Source organism: Arachis hypogaea, chromosome 10 (genome assembly GCF_003086295.3).
Source record: "Arachis hypogaea cultivar Tifrunner chromosome 10, arahy.Tifrunner.gnm2.J5K5, whole genome shotgun sequence".
Classification (NCBI taxonomy): Eukaryota; Viridiplantae; Streptophyta; class Magnoliopsida; order Fabales; family Fabaceae; genus Arachis; species Arachis hypogaea.
Genome location: NC_092045.1, coordinates 85,913,109 through 85,939,124, shown reverse-complemented (window position 1 = coordinate 85,939,124; position 26,016 = coordinate 85,913,109). Strand labels below are relative to the sequence as shown.

General features: G+C 37.7%; 3 protein-coding genes and 1 non-coding gene across 4 annotated transcripts; 2 read left to right on the top strand and 2 right to left on the bottom strand.

The window, feature by feature from the left end:
• The first annotated feature begins 11 nt into the window (after positions 1-11).
• Positions 12-767, top strand: LOC140175685 (uncharacterized). The gene is made up of 2 exons (XM_072204219.1): positions 12-399; positions 505-767. The coding sequence occupies exons 1-2, from the start codon at positions 12-14 to the stop codon at positions 765-767; spliced, it is 651 nt and encodes a 216-aa protein (XP_072060320.1).
• A 54-nt stretch (positions 768-821) lies between these two features.
• On the top strand, positions 822-1,589 carry LOC140175684 (uncharacterized). Its single transcript, XM_072204218.1, has one exon. The coding sequence runs from the start codon at positions 822-824 to the stop codon at positions 1,587-1,589; it is 768 nt and encodes a 255-aa protein (XP_072060319.1).
• Positions 1,590-4,513: 2,924 nt separating this feature from the next.
• On the bottom strand, positions 4,514-6,082 carry LOC112715841 (protein SLOW GREEN 1, chloroplastic). The gene is made up of 4 exons (XM_025767664.3): positions 5,380-6,082; positions 5,159-5,305; positions 5,006-5,086; positions 4,514-4,921 (listed from the first exon to the last, which is right to left on the bottom strand). The coding sequence occupies exons 1-4, from the start codon at positions 5,947-5,949 to the stop codon at positions 4,748-4,750; spliced, it is 972 nt and encodes a 323-aa protein (XP_025623449.1). The 5' UTR covers positions 5,950-6,082; the 3' UTR covers positions 4,514-4,747.
• A 9,107-nt stretch (positions 6,083-15,189) lies between these two features.
• Positions 15,190-15,293, bottom strand: LOC112718810 (small nucleolar RNA R71). The gene has a single exon (XR_003161137.1). It is a non-coding gene; the product is annotated as a small nucleolar RNA R71 (small nucleolar RNA).
• Between the last annotated feature and the right edge of the window lie 10,723 nt (positions 15,294-26,016).

Below are 26,016 nucleotides of genomic sequence, written 5' to 3'. Positions count from 1 at the left end.
AATATGCAACAATGCCATTTCCCAACATGGATAACATCCACAGCATGAGACGTGGCTCTTTGCAAAACAAATTAATATTAGATGAACTCCGCTATGATCGAGTTATGTTGGCTGAGCAACACAAGCAATTTTTATCACAAATGACAATAGAACAAAAATATGTATATGACCAAATCCTTCAAGCTGTCAATTCAGATTGTGGTAAAGTTTTCTTCTTATATGGGTACGGAGGTACAGGAAAGACTTTCGTTTGGAATACTATCTCAGCTGCTCTTAGATCAAAGGGTCAAATTGTCTTAACAGTTGCTTCAAGTGGAATAGCTTCACTCTTGCTACCTGGAGGAAGAACAGCTCATTCCAGGTTTGCAATCCCCCTAACTCCTGATGAATATTCCACCTGTAATATAAAACAAGGAAGCCCACTAGCTGAGTTAATTTTGGCAACCAAACTTATTATTTAGGATGAAGCACCAATGATGAATAAGTTTTGCTTTGAAGCACTAGATCGAACTATGAGAGACTTGCTTCAGCACACAAATCATTCAAGTTTACGGTTGCCATTTGGGGGAAAAACAGTCGTCTTTGGTGGTGATTTTAGGCAAATCCTCCCAGTGATAACAAAGGGATCTAGACAAGATATTGTTAATGCATCGATTAATTCCTCTTATCTATGGCATGAATGCAAGTTATTAACTTTAACTCAGAATATGAGATTAAGGGCTTCAATAGAAGATGAAAGCGTCAAAGAACGAAAAGAATTTGCATAGTGGATCCTTGATTTAGGAGATGGAAAGCTTGCTCATTCAGAAGATGGATACATCATGGTCTCTATACCACCTGAACTCTTAATTACAAATTTTGATGACCCAATTCATGCAATCGTTGAAGCTATATATAGTGACTACCTAAACGATCCCACAGAGTTCAGGAATTCGCATGGCCGTGCTATTTTGGCTCCAACAATCAACGTTGTTGAACAGGTTAATGATTATATGCTAGCTTTAAATGAAAATGAAAAAAAAGTTTATCTCAGCTCCGATTCGCCCTCCTTTAAAGAAGGAGCAGCAGATAGTCTAGCATCAATGCATACTCCAGAATTTTTGGCAACTATTAAATCTCCCGGACTTCCAAATCATGAGCTGATCTTTAGGCAAGGCTGTCCTGTCATGCTTATTAGAAATATTGATCATTCAGCAGGCCTTTGTAATGGTACTAGATTAGTTATCACAAGGCTTGGCAACAAAGTTATCGAAGCAGAAGTCTTATCAGGATCTAACATTGGTGAAAAGGTTTTCATACCTAGGATGACATTAACTCCTTCGGATACAAAACTGCCATTTAAGTTTCAACGAAGGCAATTTCCTTTGATGCTCTCATATGCCATGACTATAAATAAAAGTCAAGGACAATCATTGGATTATGTTGGATTACTCCTTAAACAGCCAGTATTCACACATGGCCAACTATATGTTGCAGTCTCAAGAGTTACTAACAAATATGGACTGAAGATTGTTATTTCTTATGACAATTCAAATAATTACACTGAAACCAACAATGTCGTTTATCATGAAATTTTCAGAAATATTTAATTTTGGCATATTATGTCACACACAATAGGTAAGGATTATATTCTCAATCTCTTTGAATTCTTTCTTTAACTATTTCTTCCTTATTTATGTCTCAATATTTTCTTTCTAAAATTTTACAAGTTTTTACCCTTATCATTCTATCTATATGTTGTACACATTAATTTACAGACTCACTTGGTATTTATGTCGTTTATTGCAGCACAGGTATCAAATTTACAATGGAAAATGTGCACTTTTGCTTCAACAATCAAATTTTCTTTTCTTGCCATGTACTTATATTAATTAACTATGTTTAATTAATGCATGATCCAAAATTATTATTTATATCATTGTTATCATATTTCTAAGCTCGATAAATGTAGATGACAATTATATCATTATCCAATTTTTATATTTTCTTCTCATGTATCTTTATTATTAATTCCTCAAACTTAATCACCCACTCGCGCGTATGCGCGGGCCTCTTGCTAGTAACAAATAAAATTTCGATATACTACATGACCTTGTATCTTGTATCATTTCGTGAGTGCTTTAAGAGTAAAATATTAACTCCAAGAATCGACTTTAATTCACACTCATATAGGGAGACTTTATGAAAAATATCCCATAATTAAATACTTCAACAATAATATACTTGCTATAGGTCTATTAAGAGTAAAGCTCATCCTGTTTTTCTGTACCATTATGGTTCCAAGTACTTTTTACCTTGGGATGAAAGAAATAATTATGAGTACTTATAATTACTATAGTACATGCGTATCGTAATAAGTTTTAAGAGAATGAATCACAGAGCCTAGAAAGAACTCAGAAACACCGCCATTGACCATCAATCTGATACATATAGACAAAGCAATCATCAGAAATGGATGGCGGTAAGATAAAACAGATTATGATCATGTTTGTGCTTCTTAATGGCTAATTTTAGATTCTAAAATTTCCTTATAAGTCTTCATTAAATATTCAATACAATAAAACCAACGTTAAAAAGTAAAATGGACATACGCTATGAAGAAGCTATTTTATAACACAAAAGAAAGCATTTTTTTTAGAGATATCTCCATTGCATACAATGCTTTTCCACTTAAGCAAAAAACTGGATTTAATAATAATCACGAGGCACGTGAGAGAAATAATGTTTACAAGGGCACATTCTCTAAGCATTGTACTCAACAATCTACATCTCAATGTATGCCCGAAAATCTGCAATTCTATTATTCTAAGCATCCAAATAGAATTAATAGAAGTACTTTACACCAAAGTTGATACAGAGAACGAGAATTATTCACAACGATAAAGCAGAGATGACTACAAACTAGATATATACAAATTTCAGACCAAGCAGCTTCAATTCAAACAGGTCCAAAGTCCAAACCTTCTATCTAGGTAACTAATAATTACATGGGCCTTATTCATCAAGATCTGATTCTTCATCAGTTTCTTCAAATTCACTGTTTTCCTTCAGAAATTAGTCAAAAGATTTGAAATGAACGCCAGCTGATGTATTTTAACACAAAAAGGAGTGTCTCCTCAAAGGCACAAATTGTGTGTCACAGGGTCTAATTAAAATATAAATAAATGTTCTTGCGCAGTTTAATGAAGAGCTCTGTTAGGAGCGTATAGACCGTTTCTAATGTGACTAGCACCAAAGATCACAGCCATAATAATGCAATTCAGGCAAAATCAGAAAAGGAGAGGCTACATTAAACCTAAACTCATAAGTCATTGTTTTTTATTTCTCTCTACATGCCTTGCCAATCTGAACTAACACAGGAAGGATCAATTACCAAAAGGAAATGCATTAATATACAAATAATAATAAGTAACAACAGCAGCAGCAACAATAATATAATTGACGTTCATGCAAAGTATACAAACATTTTGCAAATTCTCATGTCTAAAAATAACAGACAATTTTTTAAAAGAAGCAGTGATCACATTATATGTTGTATTTGGAAATTTAGAAATTATAAGAATTTCTAAAATAATTAATTGTGCAAACAAATACTATCTTGCTCCCAGACAAACTAAAAAGATAAACTAGATTAGAAGAACTACTGATACAATGGGTTTTATACATACATCTCGCATTGACTTGCCATCTGGGTTCTGCTCTTGAAATTCATTACAAAAATCTTCTCTTAAGAATCACAAAGGACTTCAAGTAAGCGCAATAAATTTGAAAATTTAAAAGACCTTCCATCAGTGGAAATAAAACAGTTGCTTTATGTACACAATGCTCAAGTAAATTGCGATATATTGAACAAAGAACATTAAAACAAGTTAGAAGCAGGGGAAGGAAACTATGGCAGCAAAATCATGATTAAATGACTTGTGATAAACATCTCTTTTAATATGAATGATTGTCTTGACTCTTGAAAATAACGTACTGATGCATCTAATCGGACTTGTATGCGCACAAACTTTCCATCAAGGGATGGTCATATTATTCATTATTGGTTGAAAATGTTAATGAGAAAGAAAAACGATTTAAAAGGAGAACTTACTAGGGGTGGTACCTACCTGAAGCTAAAAAAGTGATAATCTGATCATCAAGCTTGCCATACTGGCCAGCAGCGTCAAGAAGGTCTCCGGCCGCATTGGCAGCTTTTGCCTTGTCCACCTTGTCTGCCTCCCCACTGATGTTAGCCTGAGCCGTCTCTGCCACCACCTTGGCGCTCGAGAACAGCTCGCTTGTCGAGTGCTGCTCCTCCTTCTTCTCTGGGATCTCGGAAGCCATTGCTGAGTAACTGTTCTTTTTTAATAAGATGCCAAATGATTCAGGTTTTGTGATACTGTTGATGGAGGAGCTGTTATCCGAATTCACAGCTGTGAGGAAGATTTTTACTCTGGAAGTTGTGGTTGCAAATAATGGGACAATTATTCACTTTTGATTTCTTTTCTAGTTCATTTTGATAACCCGAAAGTTTTATACTGTCGTCTAATTCATTCATTTGGATGTAAAAGAAATTATTTTAGTTAATATAATAATACATAATTAACTAAATAATACAAGAAAAAAGACACTGCCGTAATTGTAACTACTAATTAGCTAGCTAATCAATAACGAAACAGTAAAGAGAAAGGTTGTGACATGAAAACAAAACCGATGCTTGCTGTACATTGTAGTTCATCACAAAAGCCAGTCAGAAAAGAAGTTTCTATTTCCGATATGAATATTCCTTCATAAACTGTTCTCTGGAAGTTGCTCTTGCTGATAAGGCAACATCATCAAGGAATCCCCTCTGTGGAAACTCTTCAGGCACAAGAGATTGATATGTTTCAAACTGCTGTGCAGCTTCCTCCTTTTTATCGAGCAGACTGTATATAATTCCCTACAGATAGATACAAAAGGGAATAATATTGCAAAAGATAACACAACAATGGCATAGCATAACACAGATAATAAATAAACTTACCTGGCAAAGATAAGGCCTGAAATCTCGAGGATTTTCATTAACCAAATCTTGAAACCTTTTTAAACCCTCCTCCAAATCACCCTAGAATGCTGAATTATTAGCAATGTACCATTACTAATTTTACTATAACAAGCTGAAAGATGAAGAATTCACCTGCACAACAAACATTTGTGCAATTAAGATTCGTATATTCCTCTCCTCTGTAACTCTCTCTTGACGCGAAGCTAGCTCCCTAGCCTTATCCAGCATTTCAAACACAGCACGCCCTTCATGGTTCTTGTGCATCACCATAGCCAAACCCTGTTGAAGAGATAGCAAATTAGCAACCATTGTTCCTTGTATGAAATACACGCAAGAGGATGAGAAAGATTTACGTGGAGAGCTCTGAGAAAAAGAGGCCTTTGGCGCAAGATTTCCTTGAAGAGTCTCTTTGAAGTAGTGAAGTGGCCCATGGTTTCGTAACAGAGGGCCAACAAAAGCCTCCATTCAACTTCGTTTGGCTCCACCTTAATCAAACTCTCTACCAACTTAACCGCCTCTTTGGCCTTCCCTCTCCTAATCTTGCCGTACAGAACCACCTTCAGAGCCTCAACGTTCTTCGGGTCATTCTCCAGAATCTTCTGGCACATCTCCTCCTCCGTCTCCGTCTTCTCCTCGGTGTGTACAGCAGCAGGCGGAGGTGTGAGTGCTGCCATGGCGGCTCTGTTGGAGAAGGAGCCGACGAAGATGAAGGAGCCGATGAGGAGAGAAGCTATGTTTTGTTTCACAAAACTTGATAAGACCCTTGGTGCGGAAGAAACAAGTGCTGGAAAATGTGTGGGGAGTTGAAATGAAATCCTAGGAAGGGAATTGGAGAAGGCATAGCTTGAAGATTTGGAACTGAGAAATTCTGACTGGGAATTCGAACAGATGGTGAAACCAGAGAATGAAGTTGAAGAAGCCATGGTTGTTGCTAAGGTTATAACTTAGAAAACACTCTTTGCCGGTAAAAAACACCTCTCCGCCCCTCAGCCCTCTCCATTACAATCACATCCAACAACTTGCCACAATTTTTTTTTTGGGGGAACAACTTGCCCTAACAGAAACGGGCCTGCTTATCTATCATATATAGGCCCAATTGAAACAGTTAGCTTATTTTACTTTTTTCATTGTTAGTAATAAAATTTAAATCTCATACACTATCTTAAATTTCTTACCATTAGCGTTATATACTTATATTATTCATACTTGAGCGAATTTCCTTCGCATGGATGGATGCTTTAGTTGTTAAATTGCTAGGGAGGAATGTAATCTCTTTGACGCTAAGAGATTATCTTGAAAGGCTGTGGAAAGTCCATGAAGGATTTGAGATGATGAGCATAGAAAGTGGTTATCACATGGTCAAATTTGATAAGGAAACTCAGAGAGAATTATTAGTGGTGGCTCGTGGATGGTTTTTGATAGTTACTTGGCGGTAAAGGAATGGACAATAGAGTTTGATCCATGCGAGAATTCGTTTGGCCAAACTATAGTTTCGGTGAAAATTTCGAGCCTCAATCCGGCATACTTTCAAACAAGTACGCTTAAAGCTATCGTATCATCTATTGAGAAACCAATACGAGTGGATATGATTACAAAGAACATAGGGCACGAAGAATTCATCAGAATTTGTATGGAAGTGGATTTGAACTATCCTATAGTGCAATAAGTTTGGATTCATGACCATTGGCACAAGGTGGACATTGATAGCTTACACCTTCTATGTAAATCATGTAATTGCTTTGGACACTTCACCCGTGATTACAATGTTATCTAACTTAGAAGGAGACAACACATACACTCAGCTGATGTAAAGGAGAACTCAAGCAGTCTTAGAAGTGATAAAGTTCCTATAGCAATAGTGATGCCGGAGAAGGAAAAAATTCTAGCAAACAACTTTCCAAAAAAGATCCTAAATCTCTTTATCAGGAATGGCAAGTGGTTAAACATAAATCAAAATCGAAAGTGGGATGAACAAAGAAAAAGAGAAAGTGGGATCCAACAATCATGTAAATTATCAACAAGTTGATCCAAATCCGAGGCATCCTAAGTCAACACACATATGCAATCAAAGCCTTTAAATGTAAAACCAACAACTCATAAAAATGTCACTACCAAAGGTGTAGGTAATAAACTGCAAATTCTAGATGGTGTGAAGACACAAGTGGAGAATATGATTTTCACATTAAAGGTGCCTAATAGGCAATCTGCTAGTGCTACGATGGACTTAGCAATTGAACCATTAGCACTACAAGAAAAATGATGTGTACCGCACAAGTGAGTGTCGATAACATGTTTTCACAACGTTTGATCAATGCTTTCTAGAAAAACATAGAGACAATTCCAAAGATGGTATATAATAGTAAACAATTGCAATCGTACCTCGTTCATATTTGCAATTAAGAGGGTAGAATTATGCAATGGATAGAAGCCATACACGTACCAGATTTATTTGAACAATCAAAGTCATGATTTGGACTGGGTTTGTTGATTCGGCTTATCGCATGGAGTATGAAATTGAGTTCGAGGCTCTTTCAAATGAGAAACTTTAGGGAAAATGGTATGGACAACATGTAAAGTTGAACTTAGCAATGAGGTTATTGATGAAGGGGAGGCCAGTGTTCACAAGGATTTGCAATGAGATGGACAAGATTGAGCTTGTACCCGAACATTGATGTGGTTTGTAGACAAGTCAGTCACATAAGGCGTTAGTGTACTGTAGGAACTGCGCCTAATCATCCAACCGAAAGCCATACTTGCCTTTTTTTTTATTTGTTAATTTTTCATGTACTTATTAGTTAATTTTCTTTTCTTTGTTTCATTGTACTCGTTCTTAGTTAATTAAGTTCGTACGTTTTCTTACTCGTTCATTTATGGTGCAACTACAAACAAATGTAAAACGTATGAGAATGAGGTGGGATTTGTGGCTGTGATGGTTGTGGCTATTGTAATGACATTGTCGTTGTGGTGGCTGTGGGTGGAGGTCTAACTCAGGTTGCGGTGAGGAAAAGAAGAATAAGTATACATCAATCAATAAAGACTCAGGAATTAAGAAAATGACCCAAAAGCCCCCAATGATCACACTAGGTAGTGATAAGAATAAATCAACTGAAAAATCTAAAAAAATAAAAAAATTGTATATTTATTGTTTTCAAATCGATTCGATTCGATTTTCAATTTTAAAATTAAAAATCTATACCAAATCAAACCAAACTACAATTAGAAAGAAAAACCTAAAATACCCTATACCCTAACACATTTCTAATAGTCCTGATTATACTCACTCACTAAGACACCATCACTCACATTCTAATACTCTCACTCTCTTAACCAAGCCCTATTGTCGCTACTTGCCTACTCTCTAACCTCTCTACTGTCTTTCTGGTATTACATTCATTCCACATTCTTCCATCCTTTCTGTCGATCACCCCTTGCCTCCTCTTATCTGCTTTCCATTCCTCTCCCTCACCCAGCTAGTTGTCAATATGACCAGTGACCATCATCAGAAGCACCATAAAACACAACACAATATCATTTGATCCATCGTTTTCTCAATTTGCAATGTTGTCATCTTCTCCTTCATAGTTGTCATCATCTTCTAACTTCATCACATCCACTATCGACTTCTGACTTCACTATCGTTGTCTTCTTTGTAATTTCCGTCAATAAAGCATAGTCGTTGCTCTCATAGTTTGCGGTTTTAATGAACTTTCTAACTTTGACCAATGTATTTTTCACTATCCCAAGTGAGAACTTCATTGACTGGTCGGCTAATTGTAATAAGATCCTTGTGGGATTCACTTCTTCAATATGTAACCTCCTCATGTAACACCCTATCACATTAAGCTTCATCCTATAGCCGTGAAGCAAAGGAGATAAAGTATCACGACAGTTCTAAAGCTCATACAGTATATATATATATATATATATATATATATATATAGAAGGGGAGGGAGAAAGAAATAATAATACTAGAAGTCGATAAAAGAATAAAAACTCAAAGTCGCATAAAGTGAAATTACAAGGCGTGAAGCATTTACACACGATAACTAAACGCGCTGGCACGAAAAGGACAAAGCAGAATATATATACATAAACCTTGCAAACAACTCTAGGATATACAAGGTAATAGATAATAAGAACGAGTTATATATACAATATACAAAAGGGAACTAGCCACAACCCGCAGAGATTAATACAGACACAACAGAGTTTTGAAGTTTAAAACAACAACATCCTATCTCTCAAAATTTTTAGAAATAAAGTCTCTAAGGCAATAAAGTTATATATAAAAAATATGAGAGAATAACTACAATAAAAGTAAAGCAGAATCAAAATAAAGAAAAGGCATCGTCCTCTCTGTCACCAATCTACAACTCATCGAGATAGGTTGCGACCTGCATCTGAAAAATAACAACATATGGTATGAGAACTGGAGGTTCTCAGTATGATAAGAGTGCGCAATATATAATATATAAGGTTTCGGGATGCCAAAGGCAATCCTAGAACTTCACATCGATACAAGTATTCAAGCTTAACGAAATATAAAATATAAACCATAAGTAGGGTATTCTAACTTAGGAGATTTCTGACTAACATTACATCGCTGCGCTGTCCCATAGCCTTCGCCAGACTAACCTCCATATGATCCTATCGCCATCGCCTATTAAGTCTCCTCAGTCCCAGCAGAAAACACAGGTAATGCATTGATAAGCCACAATTTTATGGTTTATTTTGTATTGAATTGAGTGGATTTTATCAACTATTCTCACACTTATTCATATAAATTTATGGTTTTTTAAATCCTTCCAAATTTGTGCTATGATTAAAAACATGCTTCTTTGGCCTTAAAATTGCTAATTTTTAATCCTCCTTTATTACCATTCGGTGCCGTGATGTGTGCGTTTAGTGATTTATGGTTTTATAAGGCAGGAATGACTTAGAGGATGGAAAGGAAGCATGCAAAAGTGGAAGAAACACAAGAAATTGAAGTTTTGAGAAGGTGGCCTCGACGCGCACGTATGGATGACGCGTATGCGTGACTGGTGCAGCAGACAAACGACGCATACGCGTGGATAATGCGTATGAGTGACCAGGAATTCGTTCAGCGATGTGTACGCGTGGCTGACGCGTATGCGTGACGAGCGTCACGTGCTGCAATCAACAGAAAATGCTGGGGGCGATTTCTGGGCTGCTTTTGACCCAATTTTAGGCCCAAAATTGAAGATTAGAGGCTGTGGATGAAGCTGGGACGTCATTCATTCAACTTTTCATTCATTCACACATTATGTTTAGATGTAGAATTCTATAGAGCTCTCCTCTCTCTAGGTTTTAGGATTTTTTTTAGTTTTATTTCTTCTCAATTTCAGATTTCAATCTTACTTTAATTTAGTTTCTCTTCTACCCTTTATAGTTCTAGTATCTTAGTTATCTTCTCTTGTTTATTTCTTTATTTTCTCAATTTAGTTTATGAACTCTTCTTGTTAGATTCAATTTCCTTTTAATGCAATTTGAGGTATTTCATCTTTATTGCTTCTTTCTTTAATTGTTGGTTATTGATTCTGTGCATTTGTTAATCTTAGATTCTACTATTGCTTGTTAATTTTCTATGCTTTTATTTGTGCCTTCCAAGTGTTTGATAAAATGCTTGGTTGGATTTTAAATTAGATTTTGATGCTCTTAACTTGGATTGATCAATTAGAGACTCTTGAGTTATCAAAATTCTTTTGTTGATTGTAATTGAAGATTGTCGGTTAGCTTGAACTTCACTAAATCTACTCTCTCCCTATGAGTTGACTAGGAGTTGTGAACTCAAGTTGACTGTGTGCATTTGATTTTCCTTCATTAGTTAGAGGTTAACTAAGTGAAGGAAATTTATATTTACCATCACAATTGAGGATGATAATGAGGATATGACTTCTAATTCTCTTTCCTTGCTAAGAGCCTTCTTTGTTATTAGTTTATTTTCTTGCCATTTTACTTTCTCGTTTCTCATTACAAAAACCCCAAAATATACCTCATAGCCAATAATAAACTACATTTCCTTGCAATTTCTTGAGAGACGACCCGAGATTTGAATACTTCGGTTTATTTTTATTGGGGTTTGTACTTATGACAACCTAGCTAAACGTTGATTGAGGTTTAATTATCGGTTTAGAACTATACTTGCAACGTGATTTTATTGTGAAAATCTTTACTGACATTTTTCCTCCGTCAAGTTTTTGGCGCCGTTGCCAGAGAATTGCAAATATGTGTGCCTTATTATTGGTTATTGTGAATATTGTGAATATGTTTGTCTTTTATTTCTTTGTTAGTTGTTGCTAGTTTTGGGAGTTTAATTTCATTATTTCTTGTTAGTTTTTGTTTTTGTTTTCTCTTGTTACTATGAATTCTCACCACTTTGGCTATGAGTTTGGTTCAAATTATGTTGTGGGGAATGGAAGCTACAATGAGGATATGCAACAAGGATGAAACAATCAAAGGTGGGAGGAGCCATATGCATATGATTGATGAGCGGATAATTTGTATGCTTTTTGGCATTGTTTTCAGTATGTTTTTAGTATGATCTAGTTAGTTTTTAGTATATTTTTATTAGTTTTTAGTTAAAATTCACTTTTCTGGACTTTACTATGAGTTTGTGTGTTTTTCTGTGATTTCAGGTATTTTCTGGCTGAAATTGAGGGACCTGAGCAAAAATCTGATTCAGAGACCAAAAAGGACTGCAGATGCTGTTGGATTCTGACCTCCCTGCACTCGAAGTGGATTTTCTGGAGCTACAGAAGCCCAATTGGCGCGCTCTCAACGGAGATGGAAAGTATACATCCTGGGCTTTCCGGCAATATATAATAGTCCATACTTTGCCCAAGATTTGATGGCCCAAACCGGCGTTCAAAGTCACCTACAGAAATCCCAGCGTTAAACGCCGGAACTGGCACCTAAATGGGAGTTAAACGCCCAAACTGGCATAAAAGCTGGCGTTTAACTCCAAGAAGAGTCTCTACACGAAAATGCTTCATTACTCAGCCCAAGCACACACCAAGTGGGCCCGGAAGTGGATTTTTATGTCTTTTACTCATCTCTGTACACCCTAGGCTACTAGTTCTCTATATATAGGACCTTTTACTATTGTATTTTGATCCTTTGATCATGTTTTGATGATTGAACCCTCTTTGGGAGGCTGGCCATTCGGCCATGCCTAGACTTTGTTCTTATGTATTTTCAACGGTGGAGTTTCTACACACCATAGATTAAGGTGTGGAGCTCTGCTGTACCTCGAGTATTAATGCAATTACTATTGTTCTTCCATTCAATTTCGCTTATTCTTTATCCAAGATATCACTTGTTCTTCAACCTGATGAAGGTGATGATTGACGCCCATCACCATTCTCACCCATGAACAAGGGTGACTGACAACCACTCTGTTCTACAAGCATCTGAGGCCTTAGTGAATATCTCTTGGATTCTTTAACCGGAATCTTCGTGGTATAGGCAGGACCTGATGGCGGCATTCAAGAGAATCCGGAAGGTCTAAACCTTGTCTGTGGTATTCTGAGTAGGATTCAATGATTGAACGACTGTGACGTGCTTCAAACCTGTAACCTACTGGGCGTTAGTGACAGACGCAAAAGAGTGATTCTATTCCGGTAGGGGAGGGAACCACACCGGTGATTGGCAGCACTGTGACAGAGTGTGTGCATTAGCTTTCACTGCGAGGATGGGAGGTAGCTGCTGACAACAGTGAAACCCTACACGAGCTTGCCATGGAAAGGAGTAAGAAGGATTGGATGAAGACATTAGGAAAGCAGAGAGACGGAAGGGAAGGCATCTTCATACGCTTATCTGAAGTTCCTACCAATGATATACATAAGTACCTCTATCTTTATCTTTGTGTTTTATGCGTTTATCACTATACCCATTTGAGTTTGCCTGACTGAGATCTACAAGGTGACCATAGCTTGCTTCATACCAACAATCTCCGTGGGATCGACCCTTACTCGCGTAAGGTATTACTTGGACGACCCAGTGCACTTGCTGGTTAGTTGTGCGAAGTTGTAGTGATTGCAATTTCGTGCACGAAGTTTTTGGCGCTGTTGCCGGGGATTGTTCTTGTGTATGGACAACTGACGGTTCATCTTGTTGCTTAGATTAGGTATTTTTCTTCAGAGTTCTTAAGAATGAATTCTAGTGTTTCAAGGTGATGTTCTTATCATCACCAAAGCTGATTGATCCACATCAATTTAGCTCTTGAATGCAATATCCTGCTGAAGCTTAGCCGGCCATGTCTAATTCCTTTAGACTAAAGCTTTAGACTAACATTGCATGATTCCTGGAATTCTCATTAAGAATTTTGATACCTTTATTTTCCTTTTTACTTAATTTTCGAAAAAAGCACAAAAAATTTACAAAATCAGAAAATCCAAAAAAATATGTCTTGTTTGAGTCTAGAGTCTCATCTTAACTTCAGTATCAATTGCATGTTTCTGTTCTTATTGCATTCATGCATGTGTCCTCATTGATCTTCAAGTTGTTCTTGATGATTTCCTTGTTTTGATCTTTGAATTCTATTGACTTGAGTGTTGCATTCTCATTTTGTTAGTGTCAATGGTATACAAACTGCTAAGTTTGGTGTCTTGCATGCATTGTTATTTGATTTTAGTTGCATTTTGATTATTTCTTATTATTAAAAATCCAAAAATATTTTTAATTTGTGTCTTTTCAAGTCAATAATACAGGGAATTGAAGATTCAGAACATACTGCAGAGGAATCACACAGAAAAAGCTGGGCATTCAAAAATGCCCAGTGAAGAAGACAGACTGGCGTTTAAACGCCAGCCAGGGTGCCTGGCTGGGCGTTTAACGCCCAAAAAGGTAGCAGTTTGGGCGTTAAACGCCAGAATGTGCACATTCTGGGCGTTTAACGCCAGGATGGCAAAGGGGGAAGATTTTGTTTTCAAAATCAATTTTTTTCAAGTTTTCAAAGTTTTTCAAAATCAAATCTTTTTCAAATCATATCTTTTCAATCAAATGTTTTCAAAATCAATTTCTTTCCTTTTTCAAAGATACTTACTAACAATTAATGATTTGATTGAACATTTTTTGCCTTTTCTGTTGAGGAAGGTTTTATGTTTGAATCATATCTCTTCTTGTTAGGCAAGTCATTAATTTTTTAAAATCATATCTTTTCAAATTGTTTTCAAATCATACCTTTTAAAATTGTTTTCAAATCATATTTTCTCAATCACATTTTTTTTAAACCAATCATATCTTCTTAATCACATTTTTTTCAAAATAGTTTTCAATCAAATCTTTTTAACTTCTAATTTCAAAATCTTTTTCAAAAATCACTTGATTTCTTTCCCACTCTTATTTTCGAAAATCAATTAGTGTTTTTCAAAAATTTTTCAAAATCTTTTACTTAATTTTCGAAAATTACTTCCCTTCTTCTCACATCCTTCTGTTTATGGACTAACACTATCCCTTAATGCAAAATTTGAACTCCATCTTCTTTGATAAGTTCGAATTTTCTACCTCTGTCTTCCATTTTTCTTTTCCTCTGACACCTTAAGGAATCTCTATACTGTGACATAGAGGATTCCATATTTTCTTGTTCTCTTCTCTTTCATATGAGCAGGAACAAAGACAAAGGCATTCTTGTTGAAGCTGATCCTGAACCTGAAAGGACCTTGAAGAGAAAGCTCAGAGAAGCCAAAGCACAACTCTCTTTAGAGCACCTAACCGAATTCTTCAAAGAAGAAGAACACATGGCAGCCGAAAACAACAACAATGCCAACAATGCAAGGAAGGTGCTGGGTGACTTTACTGCACCTACTCCCGATTTCTATGGGAGAAGCATCTCTATCCCTGCCATTGGAGCAAACAACTTTGAGCTTAAGCCTCAATTAGTTTCTCTAATGCAACAGAATTGCAAGTTCCATGGACTTCCATTGGAAGATCCTCATCAGTTCTTAGCTGAATTCTTGCAAATCTGTGACACAGTCAAGACTAATGGGGTAGACCCTGAGGTCTATAGACTGATGCTATTCCCTTTTGCTGTAAGAGACAGAGCTAGAATATGGTTGGACTCTCAACCTAAAGAAAGCCTGGACTCTTGGGAAAAGCTAGTCAATGCCTTCTTGGCAAAGTTCTTTCCACCTCAAAGATGGAGTAAGCTTAGAGTGGAAGTCCAAACCTTCAGACAGAAGGATGGAGAATCCCTCTATGAAGCTTGGGAAAGATACAAACAATTGATCAGAAAGTGTCCATCTGACATGCTTTCTGAATGGAGCATCATAGGTATTTTCTATGATGGTCTCTCTGAACTGTCCAAGATGTCTTTGGATAGCTCTTCTGGAGGATCTCTTCATCTGAAGAAGACGCCTACAGAGGCTCAAGAACTAATTGAAATGGTTGCAAATAACCAATTCATGTACACTTCTGAAAGGAATCCTGTGAACAATGGGACTAGTCAGAAGAAAGGAGTTCTTGAGATTGATGCTCTGAATGCCATTTTGGCTCAGAATAAAATATTGACTCAACAAGTCAATATGATTTCTCAAAGTCTGTCTGGAATGCAAAATGTACCAAGCAGTACTAAGGAGGCTTCATCTGAGGAAGAAGCTTATGATCCTGAGAACCCTTCAATAGAAGAGGTGAATTACATGGGAGAATCCTATGGAAACACCTATAACCCTTCATGGAGAAATCATCCAAATTTTTCATGGAAGGATCAACAGAGACCTCAACAAGGTTTCAACAACAATAATGGTGGAAGAAACAGGTTTAGCAATAGCAAGCCTTTTCCATCATCTTCTCAGCAACAGACAGAGAGCTCTAAGCAGAATACCTCTGACTTAGCAACAATGGTCTCTGATCTAATCAAAACCACTCAAAGTTTCATGACTGAAACAAGGTCCTCCATCAGAAACTTGGAAGGACAAGTGGGTCAGCTGAGCAAGAAAATTACTGAACTCCATCCTAGTACTCTTCCAAGCAATACAGAAGAAAATCCAAAAGGAGAGTGCAAAGCCATTAACATGGCCGACTTCTGGGAGGAAGAAGAGGCAGTGAACGCCACTGAGGAAAACCTCAATGGGCGTGCACTGACCTTCAATAAGTTCCCCAATGAGGAACATTGGGAATCTGAGGCTCAAAATGAGACCATAGAGATTCCATTGGACGTACTTCTGCCATTCATGAGCTCTGATGAGTATTCTTCCTCTGAAGAGGATGAATATGTCACTGAAGAGCAAGTTGCTAAACACCTTGGAGCAATCATGAAGCTAAATGACAAGTTATTTGGAAATGAGACTTGGGAGGATGAATCCCCTTTACTCACCAAAGAACTGAATGACTTGTCTAGGCAGAAACTACCTCAAAAGAGGCAAGACCCTGGGAAGTTTTCTATGCCTTGTACCATAGGCACCATGACCTTCAAGAAGGCCTTGTGTGACTTAGGGTCAAGTGTAAACCTCATGCCTCTCTCTGTAATGGAGAAGTTAGGGATCTCTGAGGTACAAGCTGCAAAAATCTCACTAGAGATGGCAGACAACTCAAGAAAACAAGCCCATGGACTTGTAGAGGATGTTCTAGTTAAGGTTGAAGACCATTACATCACTACTGATTTCATAGTCCTAGAGACTGAGAAGTGCATGGATGAATCTATCATCCTTGGCAGACCCTTCCTAGCCACAGCAAAGGCTGTAATTGATGTTGATGGAGGTGAACTGATCATTCAAGTGAATGAAGAATCCTTTGTGTTTAAAGGATGTCCCTCTGTCATCATGGAGAGGAAGCATGAAGAGCTTCTCTCAAAACAGAGCCAAATTGAGCCCCCACAGTCAAACTCTAAGTTTGGTGTTGGGGGGCCACAACCAAACTCTAAGTTTGGTGTTGAACCCTCACATTCAAACTCTAAGTTTGGTGTTGGGAGGTTCCAACACGGTTCTGAGCATTTCTGAGGCTCCATGAGAGCCCTATGTCAAGCTAGTGACAATAAAGAAGCGCTTGTTGGGAGGCAACCCAATGTTTTATAATTAATTATTTTCTTTTGTTATTTTATCTCTTTTGTAGGTTGATGATCATGAGAAGTCACAAAATTAATTGAAAAAGCAAAAACAGAATGAAAAAACAGGAAGAAAAACAGCACACCCTGGAGGAAGAACTCACTGGCGTTTAAATGCCAGTGAGGCTAGCAGTTGGGCGTTTAACGCCCAGTCTGGCACCATTTTGGGCGTTTAACGCCAGAAAGGGGCACCAGACTGGCGTTAAACGCCAGAAAAGGGCAAGAACCTGGCGTTAAACGCCAGAAAGGGGCACCAGCCCGGCGTTTAACGCCAGAATTGGCTCAAAACGTGTTTTTGAATGCCATTTGGTGCAGGGATGACTTTTCCTTGACACCTAAGGATCTGTGGACCCCACAGGATCCCCACCAACCCCACCACCCTCTCCCTTCTTCACCCATTCACCAATCACCTCCACACCTCTTCCCCAAAAACCCCTCACCTATCAAACCCCATCTTTCTCTTCACCACCCACATCCATCCTTCATCTTCTCACACCCTAAACACTACTTCTTCCCCTTTTGACCGAACCACACAACCTCCTCCATATCCTCCTTTTTCTTCTTCTTCTACTCTTTTCTTTCTTCTTTTGCTCGAGGACGAGCAAACCTTTTAAGTTTGGTGTGGTAAAAGCATTGCTTTTTGTTTTTCCATAACCATTTATGGCATCCAAAGCCGGTTCAACTGAGAAGGCATGACCTCAAGCCCATCACTAAGAAGAAGATGGAGCAAACAAGAGACCCCTCTCATCAAGAGATCCCTGAGATACCTCAAGGGATGCACTTTCCTCCACAAGACTATTGGGAGCAACTGAACACCCCCCTAGGAGAATTGAGTTCCAACATGGGACAACTAAGGGTGGAGCACCAAGAACACTCCATTCTCCTCCATGAAATTAGAGAAGATCAAAGAATCATGAGAGAGGAGCAACAAAGACAAGGAAGAGACACTGAGGAGCTCAAGCACTCCATAAGACCTTCAAGAGGAAGAACAAGCCGCCATCACTAAGGTGGACCCGTTCTTTAATCTCCTTGTTCTTTATTCTTCTGTTTTTCGAAAATTTATGCTTATGTTTATCTATGTTTGTGTCTTATGATCATTAGTGTCTTAGTGTCTATGCCTTAAAGCTATGAATATGAATCCATCACCTTTCTTAAATGAAAACTGTTTTTATTACAAAAGAACAAGAAGTATAGGATTTCAAATTCATCTTTAAAACTAGCTTAATTAGATTGATGTGGTGACAATACTTTTTGTTTTCTGAATGTATGCTTAAACAGTGCATATGTCTTTTGAATTTGTGGTTCATGAATGTTAAAATTGTTGGCTCTTGAAAGAATGATGAAAAAGGAGACATGTTACTGAGGATCTGAAAAATCATAAAAATGATTCTTGAAGCAAGAAAAAGCAGTGAATACAAAAAAAAAGGGGAAGGAAGCGAAAAAAAAAAGAAGAGGGGGAAAGAGAAAAAGAAAGAAAAAGAAGGAATAAAGTTGTGATCCAAGGCAATAAGAGTGTGCTTAAGAACCCTGGACACCTCTAATTGGGGACTTTAGCAAGCTGAGTCACAATCTGAAAAGGTTCACCCAATTATGTGTCTGTGGCATGTATGTATCCGGTGGTAATACTGGAAGACAGAGTGCTTTGGGCCACAGCCAAGACTCACTAAGTAGCTATGTTCAAGAATCATCATACTTAACTAGGAGAATCAATGACACTATCTAGATTCTGAGTTCCTAAAGAAGCCAATCATTCTGAATTTCAAAGGATAAAGTGAGATGCCAAAACTGTTCGGAGGCAAAAAGCTACTAGTCCCGCTCATCTAATTTGGAGCTTAGTTTCACTGATAATTTGGAGTCTATAGTATATTCTCTTCTTTTTATCTTATTTGATTTTCAGTTGCTTGGGGACAAGCAACAATTTAAGTTTGGTGTTGTGATGAGCGGATAATTTGTATGCTTTTTGGCATTGTTTTTAGTATGTTTTTAGTATGATCTAGTTAGTTTTTAGTATATTTTTATTAGTTTTTAGTTAAAATTCACTTTTCTGGACTTTACTATGAGTTTGTGTGTTTTTCTGTGATTTCAGGTATTTTCTGGCTGAAATTGAGGGACCTGAGCAAAAATCTGATTCAGAGACCAAAAAGGACTGCAGATGCTGTTGGATTCTGACCTCCCTGCACTCGAAGTAGATTTTCTGGAGCTACAGAAGCCCAATTGGCGCGCTCTCAACGGCGTTGGAAAGTAGACATCCTGGGCTTTCCAGCAATATATGATAGTTCATACTTTGCCCAAGATTTGATGGCCCAAACCGGCGTTCAAAGTCACCTACAGAAATCCCAGCGTTAAACGCCGGAACTGGCACCTAAATGGGAGTTAAACGCCCAAACTGGCATAAAAGCTGGCGTTTAACTCCAAGAAGAGTCTCTACACGAAAATGCTTCATTACTCAGCCCAAGCACACACCAAGTGGGCCCGGAAGTGGATTTTTATGTCTTTTACTCATCTCTGTACACCCTAGGCTACTAGTTCTCTATATATAGGACCTTTTACTATTGTATTTTGATCCTTTGATCATGTTTTGATGATTGAACCCTCTTTGGGAGGCTGGCCATTCGGCCATGCCTAGACTTTGTTCTTATGTATTTTCAACGGTGGAGTTTCTACACACCATAGATTAAGGTGTGGAGCTCTGCTGTACCTCGAGTATTAATGCAATTACTATTGTTCTTCCATTCAATTTCGCTTATTCTTTATCCAAGATATCACTTGTTCTTCAACCTGATGAAGGTGATGATTGACGCCCATCACCATTCTCACCCATGAACAAGGGTGACTGACAACCACTCTGTTCTACAAGCATCTGAGGCCTTAGTGAATATCTCTTGGATTCTTTAACCGGAATCTTCGTGGTATAGGCAGGACCTGATGGCGGCATTCAAGAGAATCCGGAAGGTCTAAACCTTGTCTGTGGTATTCTGAGTAGGATTCAATGATTGAACGACTGTGACGTGCTTCAAACCTGTAACCTACTGGGCGTTAGTGACAGACGCAAAAGAGTGATTCTATTCCGGTAGGGGAGGGAACCACACCGGTGATTGGCAGCACTGTGACAGAGTGTGTGCATTAGCTTTCACTGCGAGGATGGGAGGTAGCTGCTGACAACAGTGAAACCCTACACGAGCTTGCCATGGAAAGGAGTAAGAAGGATTGGATGAAGACATTAGGAAAGCAGAGAGACGGAAGGGAAGGCATCTTCATACGCTTATCTGAAGTTCCTACCAATGATATACATAAGTACCTCTATCTTTATCTTTGTGTTTTATGCGTTTATCACTATACCCATTTGAGTTTGCCTGACTGAGATCTACAAGGTGACCATAGCTTGCTTCATACCAACAATCTCCGTGGGATCGACCCTTACTCGCGTAAGGTATTACTTGGACGACCCAGTGCACTTGCTGGTTAGTTGTGCGAAGTTGTAGTGATTGCAATTTCGTGCACCAATGATCAACCTTTTTGGCAACAACTTCCTCCAACTTACTATGAGTACGAGCCATTCCAAGATGCATACCAACCCGATGGCTATAGTGAATCTCCTTGTGATTATCAACAACCACCACCATATGCTTATAAACTCCCTCCTCAACATAGTTTTGAACCACCATACTCACAAGCCCCCTACAATCGAACACCTCTATATGACCCTAACCCATATCCACCATACATAGAACCACAATAATTCCAATACCCAATCTCCCAAGAAACATCTCAATATACACCATCTCCATATCCTTATCAAGATGAACCACCTTTCTATCATGAACCCTTCCTCCCAAGCAATGAACCCTCATACCCACTCCAATCTCCAATAGATGACACCCTTGGTCTTGTTCTTCAAGGGTACATAAAGATGCAAATGACAGCACTAGAATTCATGGCTACCTTGACCGAGGTAGTAGATAGTTTATCCTCCTTACGCTTCGACACTCAAAGCACTCCCATGGCCATATGTGGAGAATCTAATGAGGAGTGTAGCATGAAGGAGAGATTAGAAACTCCAGTGGAAAATGAGGAATGTAACTTTGTATTGGAACAATTAGAGGAAGCCATAATTGTTGAAGAGGAAGAAGTGGTTGAAGACTTAGGAGATGCTGAACCTTCATGGGAATCTAGAGTTGTAGAGTATTCTTCCAATAAGCTTGAAATTGATGTTGAGGAAAATAGTGCACAACCTCCAAGGCATGTTCCCTATAAAGAATTGGATGGAATAGATCAAGTGGCAAGTTCCCTTGGTGATGATGACCATGAATCAAGCCTTCCTAATGATGAATTTGCATCCGCAATTGAACTCCTTGAGTTTGAAGAACCTTCTCCGAGTGAATCTGAAAGTGATGTTGAGGTAGACTTTTCTCAACCTCCAACTTATGACTTGAGTGATGGGAAAGAATTAGAAGAACTTGATAAGGGAGCGGTTGAAGTTGAAGAAGCTTGCAAAGAGGTGAAAGAATTCAAAGAAGAGCACAAGGGAGTGGAGCTTGCAAGATCATTAGAAACACCTCTTCCAAAGCCATTACCATCTAATACAATATTCAAGTGGGTAAAATTCTTATCCTTAACCTTTACTTTCCCACTTGAATATGGTTTACTTGAGACGGATGGTCAACTTAGAGCTCTTTGTGGCTTTAAGAGTAAGAGGGAGATGGTTAGTGGTTGGAGTTGTCATGAAAGGTTTAATATGGTTGCATGCTCAAGGTTGAAGTGCAAGGATTGGTGTAGAGCTCGATTGAATGAGTCTAGGAAGTTATTTGGATGCCTCAGTGAGAATTCGGATTCCTTGCCACCCGGTTAGAACAATGATGATCAACTTGAAGACAGGTGTAGGAGCAAGATTTGGGATCTGGGAATATATGAGGATCAATTTTGGGAGCCCTTAGCTTGTGTGGAACTTCATCAAAGCTTGGAGCTATTAATTTTGAACGATGGAGCTTATTGGAAGTCCAAGCATTGGTGGAAGTTTCAAGATGAGTTTAAGCACAAGCCACCATGACAAGGAGCTCACCAAATGTCCAACTTAATGACTTTAACTAAAAGTACTTTTTACTTATTTGCCTATCTTTGTTTCATTAGTTGTGCGTGAAATTTTTTAATTATGCATTTTGCCTCTATTCATTTATATATATAAAAAAAATTTGTCTCACGCGTGCGTATGGCCGACGCGCACGCATCATATTGAATGTTGCTCTCTGGTACAAGAACCAGAGAGTTGCGCTGGAACCATGCGGGTGGGGTGCTAGGCGCACAACCCAACCCACGCGTGGACCTCGCTGACGCGTACGCGTCATTTGCATTTTGGGCTACCCACGCATAAGCGTGGATGACGCGCACGTGTCGTATGATAATGCTGCCATCCCTGGTACATACACCAGAGAGTTGTGATGGAATTCTGCCAGCTTCATGCATCTAGCACAAACACTTATCAAGCGTACGCGTGACCGATGCTTACACGTCATCTCCTATTTTCTACTTTCCACGCGTACGCGTGGAGGATGTGTACGCGTCAGCTTCTTTTATTGCATCCCATGCGTGCGCATGAGCGACGCGTCCGCGTTGTATCCCTGCCCTGTTCCCGTCCACATTTCTCGTTTCTCTCTTCTTTCTTTATTTCTTTCCTATTTCTTCTTCTTTCTTATCTCCTTTCTCCCTCCTTTTTCTTTCTTTGTTACTTTCTTCTTCTCCATTTCTCTAACTTCTCATCCTTATTCTCTTTTGTTTATTAAATTTACATACTTTCATTCATTGCATTATAACTTTGAAGCATGTTTTTATTTTCTTTTCTAAGTTTACTTTTTTTCCATTGGTGTTGAATTTTCTTACTTAACTGTTGAATATTTCTTGCATTGTTTTGGTGCTTTGTAACTTGTTTCATATCATTGGGGGATGATATTTTTAGGTCAATGCTTATCTATTATGACACTTGTATTCTTTGTGCATTGATATGAACTCATATTGTCTGTCATGACCCACTCTTTCTTGTTTTAACTTGATGCTTTTGAGTATTCTTTTTATTTACTTATGCTTTGACTTTACTGTTGCATCAAGTGTTAGTTGATATGTCATTCGCTTATATTGCTTTCTCACTTATATGTTGTAGCTACCATGTAGTTGAGAACTCCATCCTTATTTGGCATTAGCCCCACCTATATTCTATTTGCTTTATTTTTTGGCTTAATCTTCCGTCTTTTTCTCCCCTTTCAGGATGGCCACCAAGAGGGGAAAGGAAAACTTCTAAATGGGGCGATAAACAAGTTCTTCCGTACAATCCTTTGCAGGAGCTCATCAGTTGTAGCAACCCTATTCCACTTAGCTCATCTTTGCATGCACCGAGGATGGTGAAATCTTTAAATGTGTGGAGGTCGAGACCGACTTCCGTGGGTAACTACTTCCTTTTTCAACACTAAATCTTAAACTTGCATTTGTAGTTAGTTGCTTGCATTTAGATACTACTTGGTTGAAGTAATATTTTCTTTTTTAAGAAACTGTGTTTGAGCATTTCACTAATTTGAAGTAAAATTTTTAAACTTGCTTGAAGAAATTTATTTTGGAACATGGTTTTAGAGCTCGAACACACAAACCCAGTAAGATTTTGAGCGTATTTGATTGGTTGTATTTTACTAACTAATATTCTATTTTGGTGTGTGTTGTTCTTTCTAAAATTGTGATCTTTGTCTTGCTTGATTCTATATTTCCATTGTTTGATGTAGGCATGTACTTATATGATTGAGGCCCTTGTTTCACTATAGCTCACATACCCATATGGCTTTACCCTTTCATCATCTTTTGTAATCCAATGTTGAGCCTATTTTACCCATTTGTTCTTTATTTTAGCACATCATTAACTCTAAGTGGAAAATAATGAATGTCCTTAATTTGAATCCTTAGTTAGCTTAGACTAGTGAGAGTGCACATGAATTAAGTGTGGGGAAATTGAGTTTGGAAACATTTGGTTTGAGAATTGGGTATTGTATATTTTTAGTGAATTTGTGAAAAAGATAGTTGAGCACATATTCTTGCATTCAATACTTTAATCATATGCATTGAGAAAAACAAAAAAATAAAATGAAAAAAAAACAAAAAAATAAAAAAAGAGAAAAAGAAAATAATAAAAGGGGACAAAATGCCCCAAAGTAAATGGTGGTAGCAATGCATATATACTCTACTCAAACTTGGGATGCATGAATATGTGGAAAAAAAATAGTTAATGAGTAGTTAGATTTTGTATTTTGGTTGCATGGATTGTTTTAAGTTAGGTGGAAAGTTTAGGTTAATCAAAGATTCAGATTTTAGTCCACTTTACCAAATACAATCCTACCTTGACCCTAACCCTATTACAACCCTTAAAAGACCTCTTGATATGTGTATTCGTGCATTAAATTTTTGTTGATTGGTAGAAGAAGAGAAATTCTTAGAAAACAAGATTAGTAGAGAATTAAGAGAATCAAACTTGAAACACTTGAGCGATTAGAGTGTATACACTTCTGGTGAGGGTTCGATGCTCGATTCTTTGTTCCCGGCTTTCACGAGCTGTCTTCTTGCAAGTCTATTTGTACTTCCTTTCGAGATTTGAATTAGTGGAATTCAGTTCATATTTGTTCTTGGAAGATTGATTTACTTTTAACCAAGTAGGTAGAAGCATTTAGCATGTAGTTGCATTCATATAGATAGGTTGCATTTCATAAATCCTACCATTCCTCTTCACCTCCTTTATAACTTCTCGTGAGCTTAGCATAAGGACATGCTAATGTTTAAGTGTGGGGAGATTGACAAACCACTATTTTACAGTTTATTTTGTATTGAATTGAGTGGATTTTATCAATTATTCTCACACATATTAATATAAATTGCATGGTTTTATAAATCCTTCCGAATTTGTGCTATAATTGAAAACATGCTTCTTTGGCCTTAAAATTGCTAATTTTTAATCCTCCTTTATTACCAATAAATGCCGTGATGTGTGCGTTTAAGTGATTTCAGGTTTTATAAGGTAGGAATGGCTTAGAGAACAGAAAGGAAGCATGCAAAAGTGGAAGGAACACAAGAAATTGAAGTTTTGAGAAGCTAGCCTCGACGCGCACGCACGCATACGTGTGACCGGTGCAGTAGACAAACGACACGCACGCGTTGATGATGCGTACGTGTGACTAGGAATTCGTTCAGTGATGCGTACGCATGTCTGACGCGTATGCGTGACGAGCGTCACGTGCTGCAATCAACAGAAAATGCTGAGGGCGATTTCTGGACTGCTTTTGACCCAGTTTCAGGCCCAAAATTGAAGATTAGAGGTTGGGGATGGAGCTGGGACATCATTCATTCAACTTTTCATTCATTCACATATTAGGTTTAGATGTAGAATTCTAGAGAGAGAGGCTCTCTCCTCTCTCTAGGTTTTAGGGTTTCTTTTAGTTTTATTTCTTCTCAATTTCAAATTTCTATCTTACTTTAATTTAGTTTCTCTTCTACATTTTATTGTTCTATTATCTTAGTTATCTTCTCTTGTTGATTTCTTTATTTTCCCAATTTAGTTTATAAACTCTTCTTGTTAGATTCAATTTCCTTTTAATGCAATTTGAGGTATTTCATGTTTATTGCTTCTTTCTTTAATTGTTGGTTATTTCCGTGCATTTGTTTATCTTAGATTCTATCATTTCTTGTTAATTTTCTATGCTTTTATTTTGTGGCTTCCAAGTGTTTGATAAAATGCTTAGTTAGATTTTAGATTCGATTTTTATGTTCATAACTTCGATTGATCAATTAGAGACTCTTGAGTTATCAAAATTCTTTTGTTGATTGTTGAACTTCACTAAATCTAGTCTCTCGTATGAGTTGAATAGGACTTGTGAACTCAAGTTGATTGTATGCACTTGACTTTCCTTCA

Coding starts and splice junctions, on each gene's coding strand:
- LOC140175685 (XM_072204219.1), top strand. CDS start 12: ATGCCATTTCCCAACATGGATAACATCCACAGCATGAGACGTGGCTCT. Junction 400..504: donor TCCTGATGAATATTCCACCT/GTAATATAAAAC, acceptor TTGAAGCACTAG/ATCGAACTATGAGAGACTTG.
- LOC140175684 (XM_072204218.1), top strand. CDS start 822: ATGGTCTCTATACCACCTGAACTCTTAATTACAAATTTTGATGACCCA.
- LOC112715841 (XM_025767664.3), bottom strand. CDS start 5,949: ATGGCTTCTTCAACTTCATTCTCTGGTTTCACCATCTGTTCGAATTCC. Junction 5,087..5,158: donor CACAAATGTTTGTTGTGCAG/GTGAATTCTTCA, acceptor TCAGCATTCTAG/GGTGATTTGGAGGAGGGTTT. Junction 4,922..5,005: donor TCAGGCCTTATCTTTGCCAG/GTAAGTTTATTT, acceptor ATCTATCTGTAG/GGAATTATATACAGTCTGCT.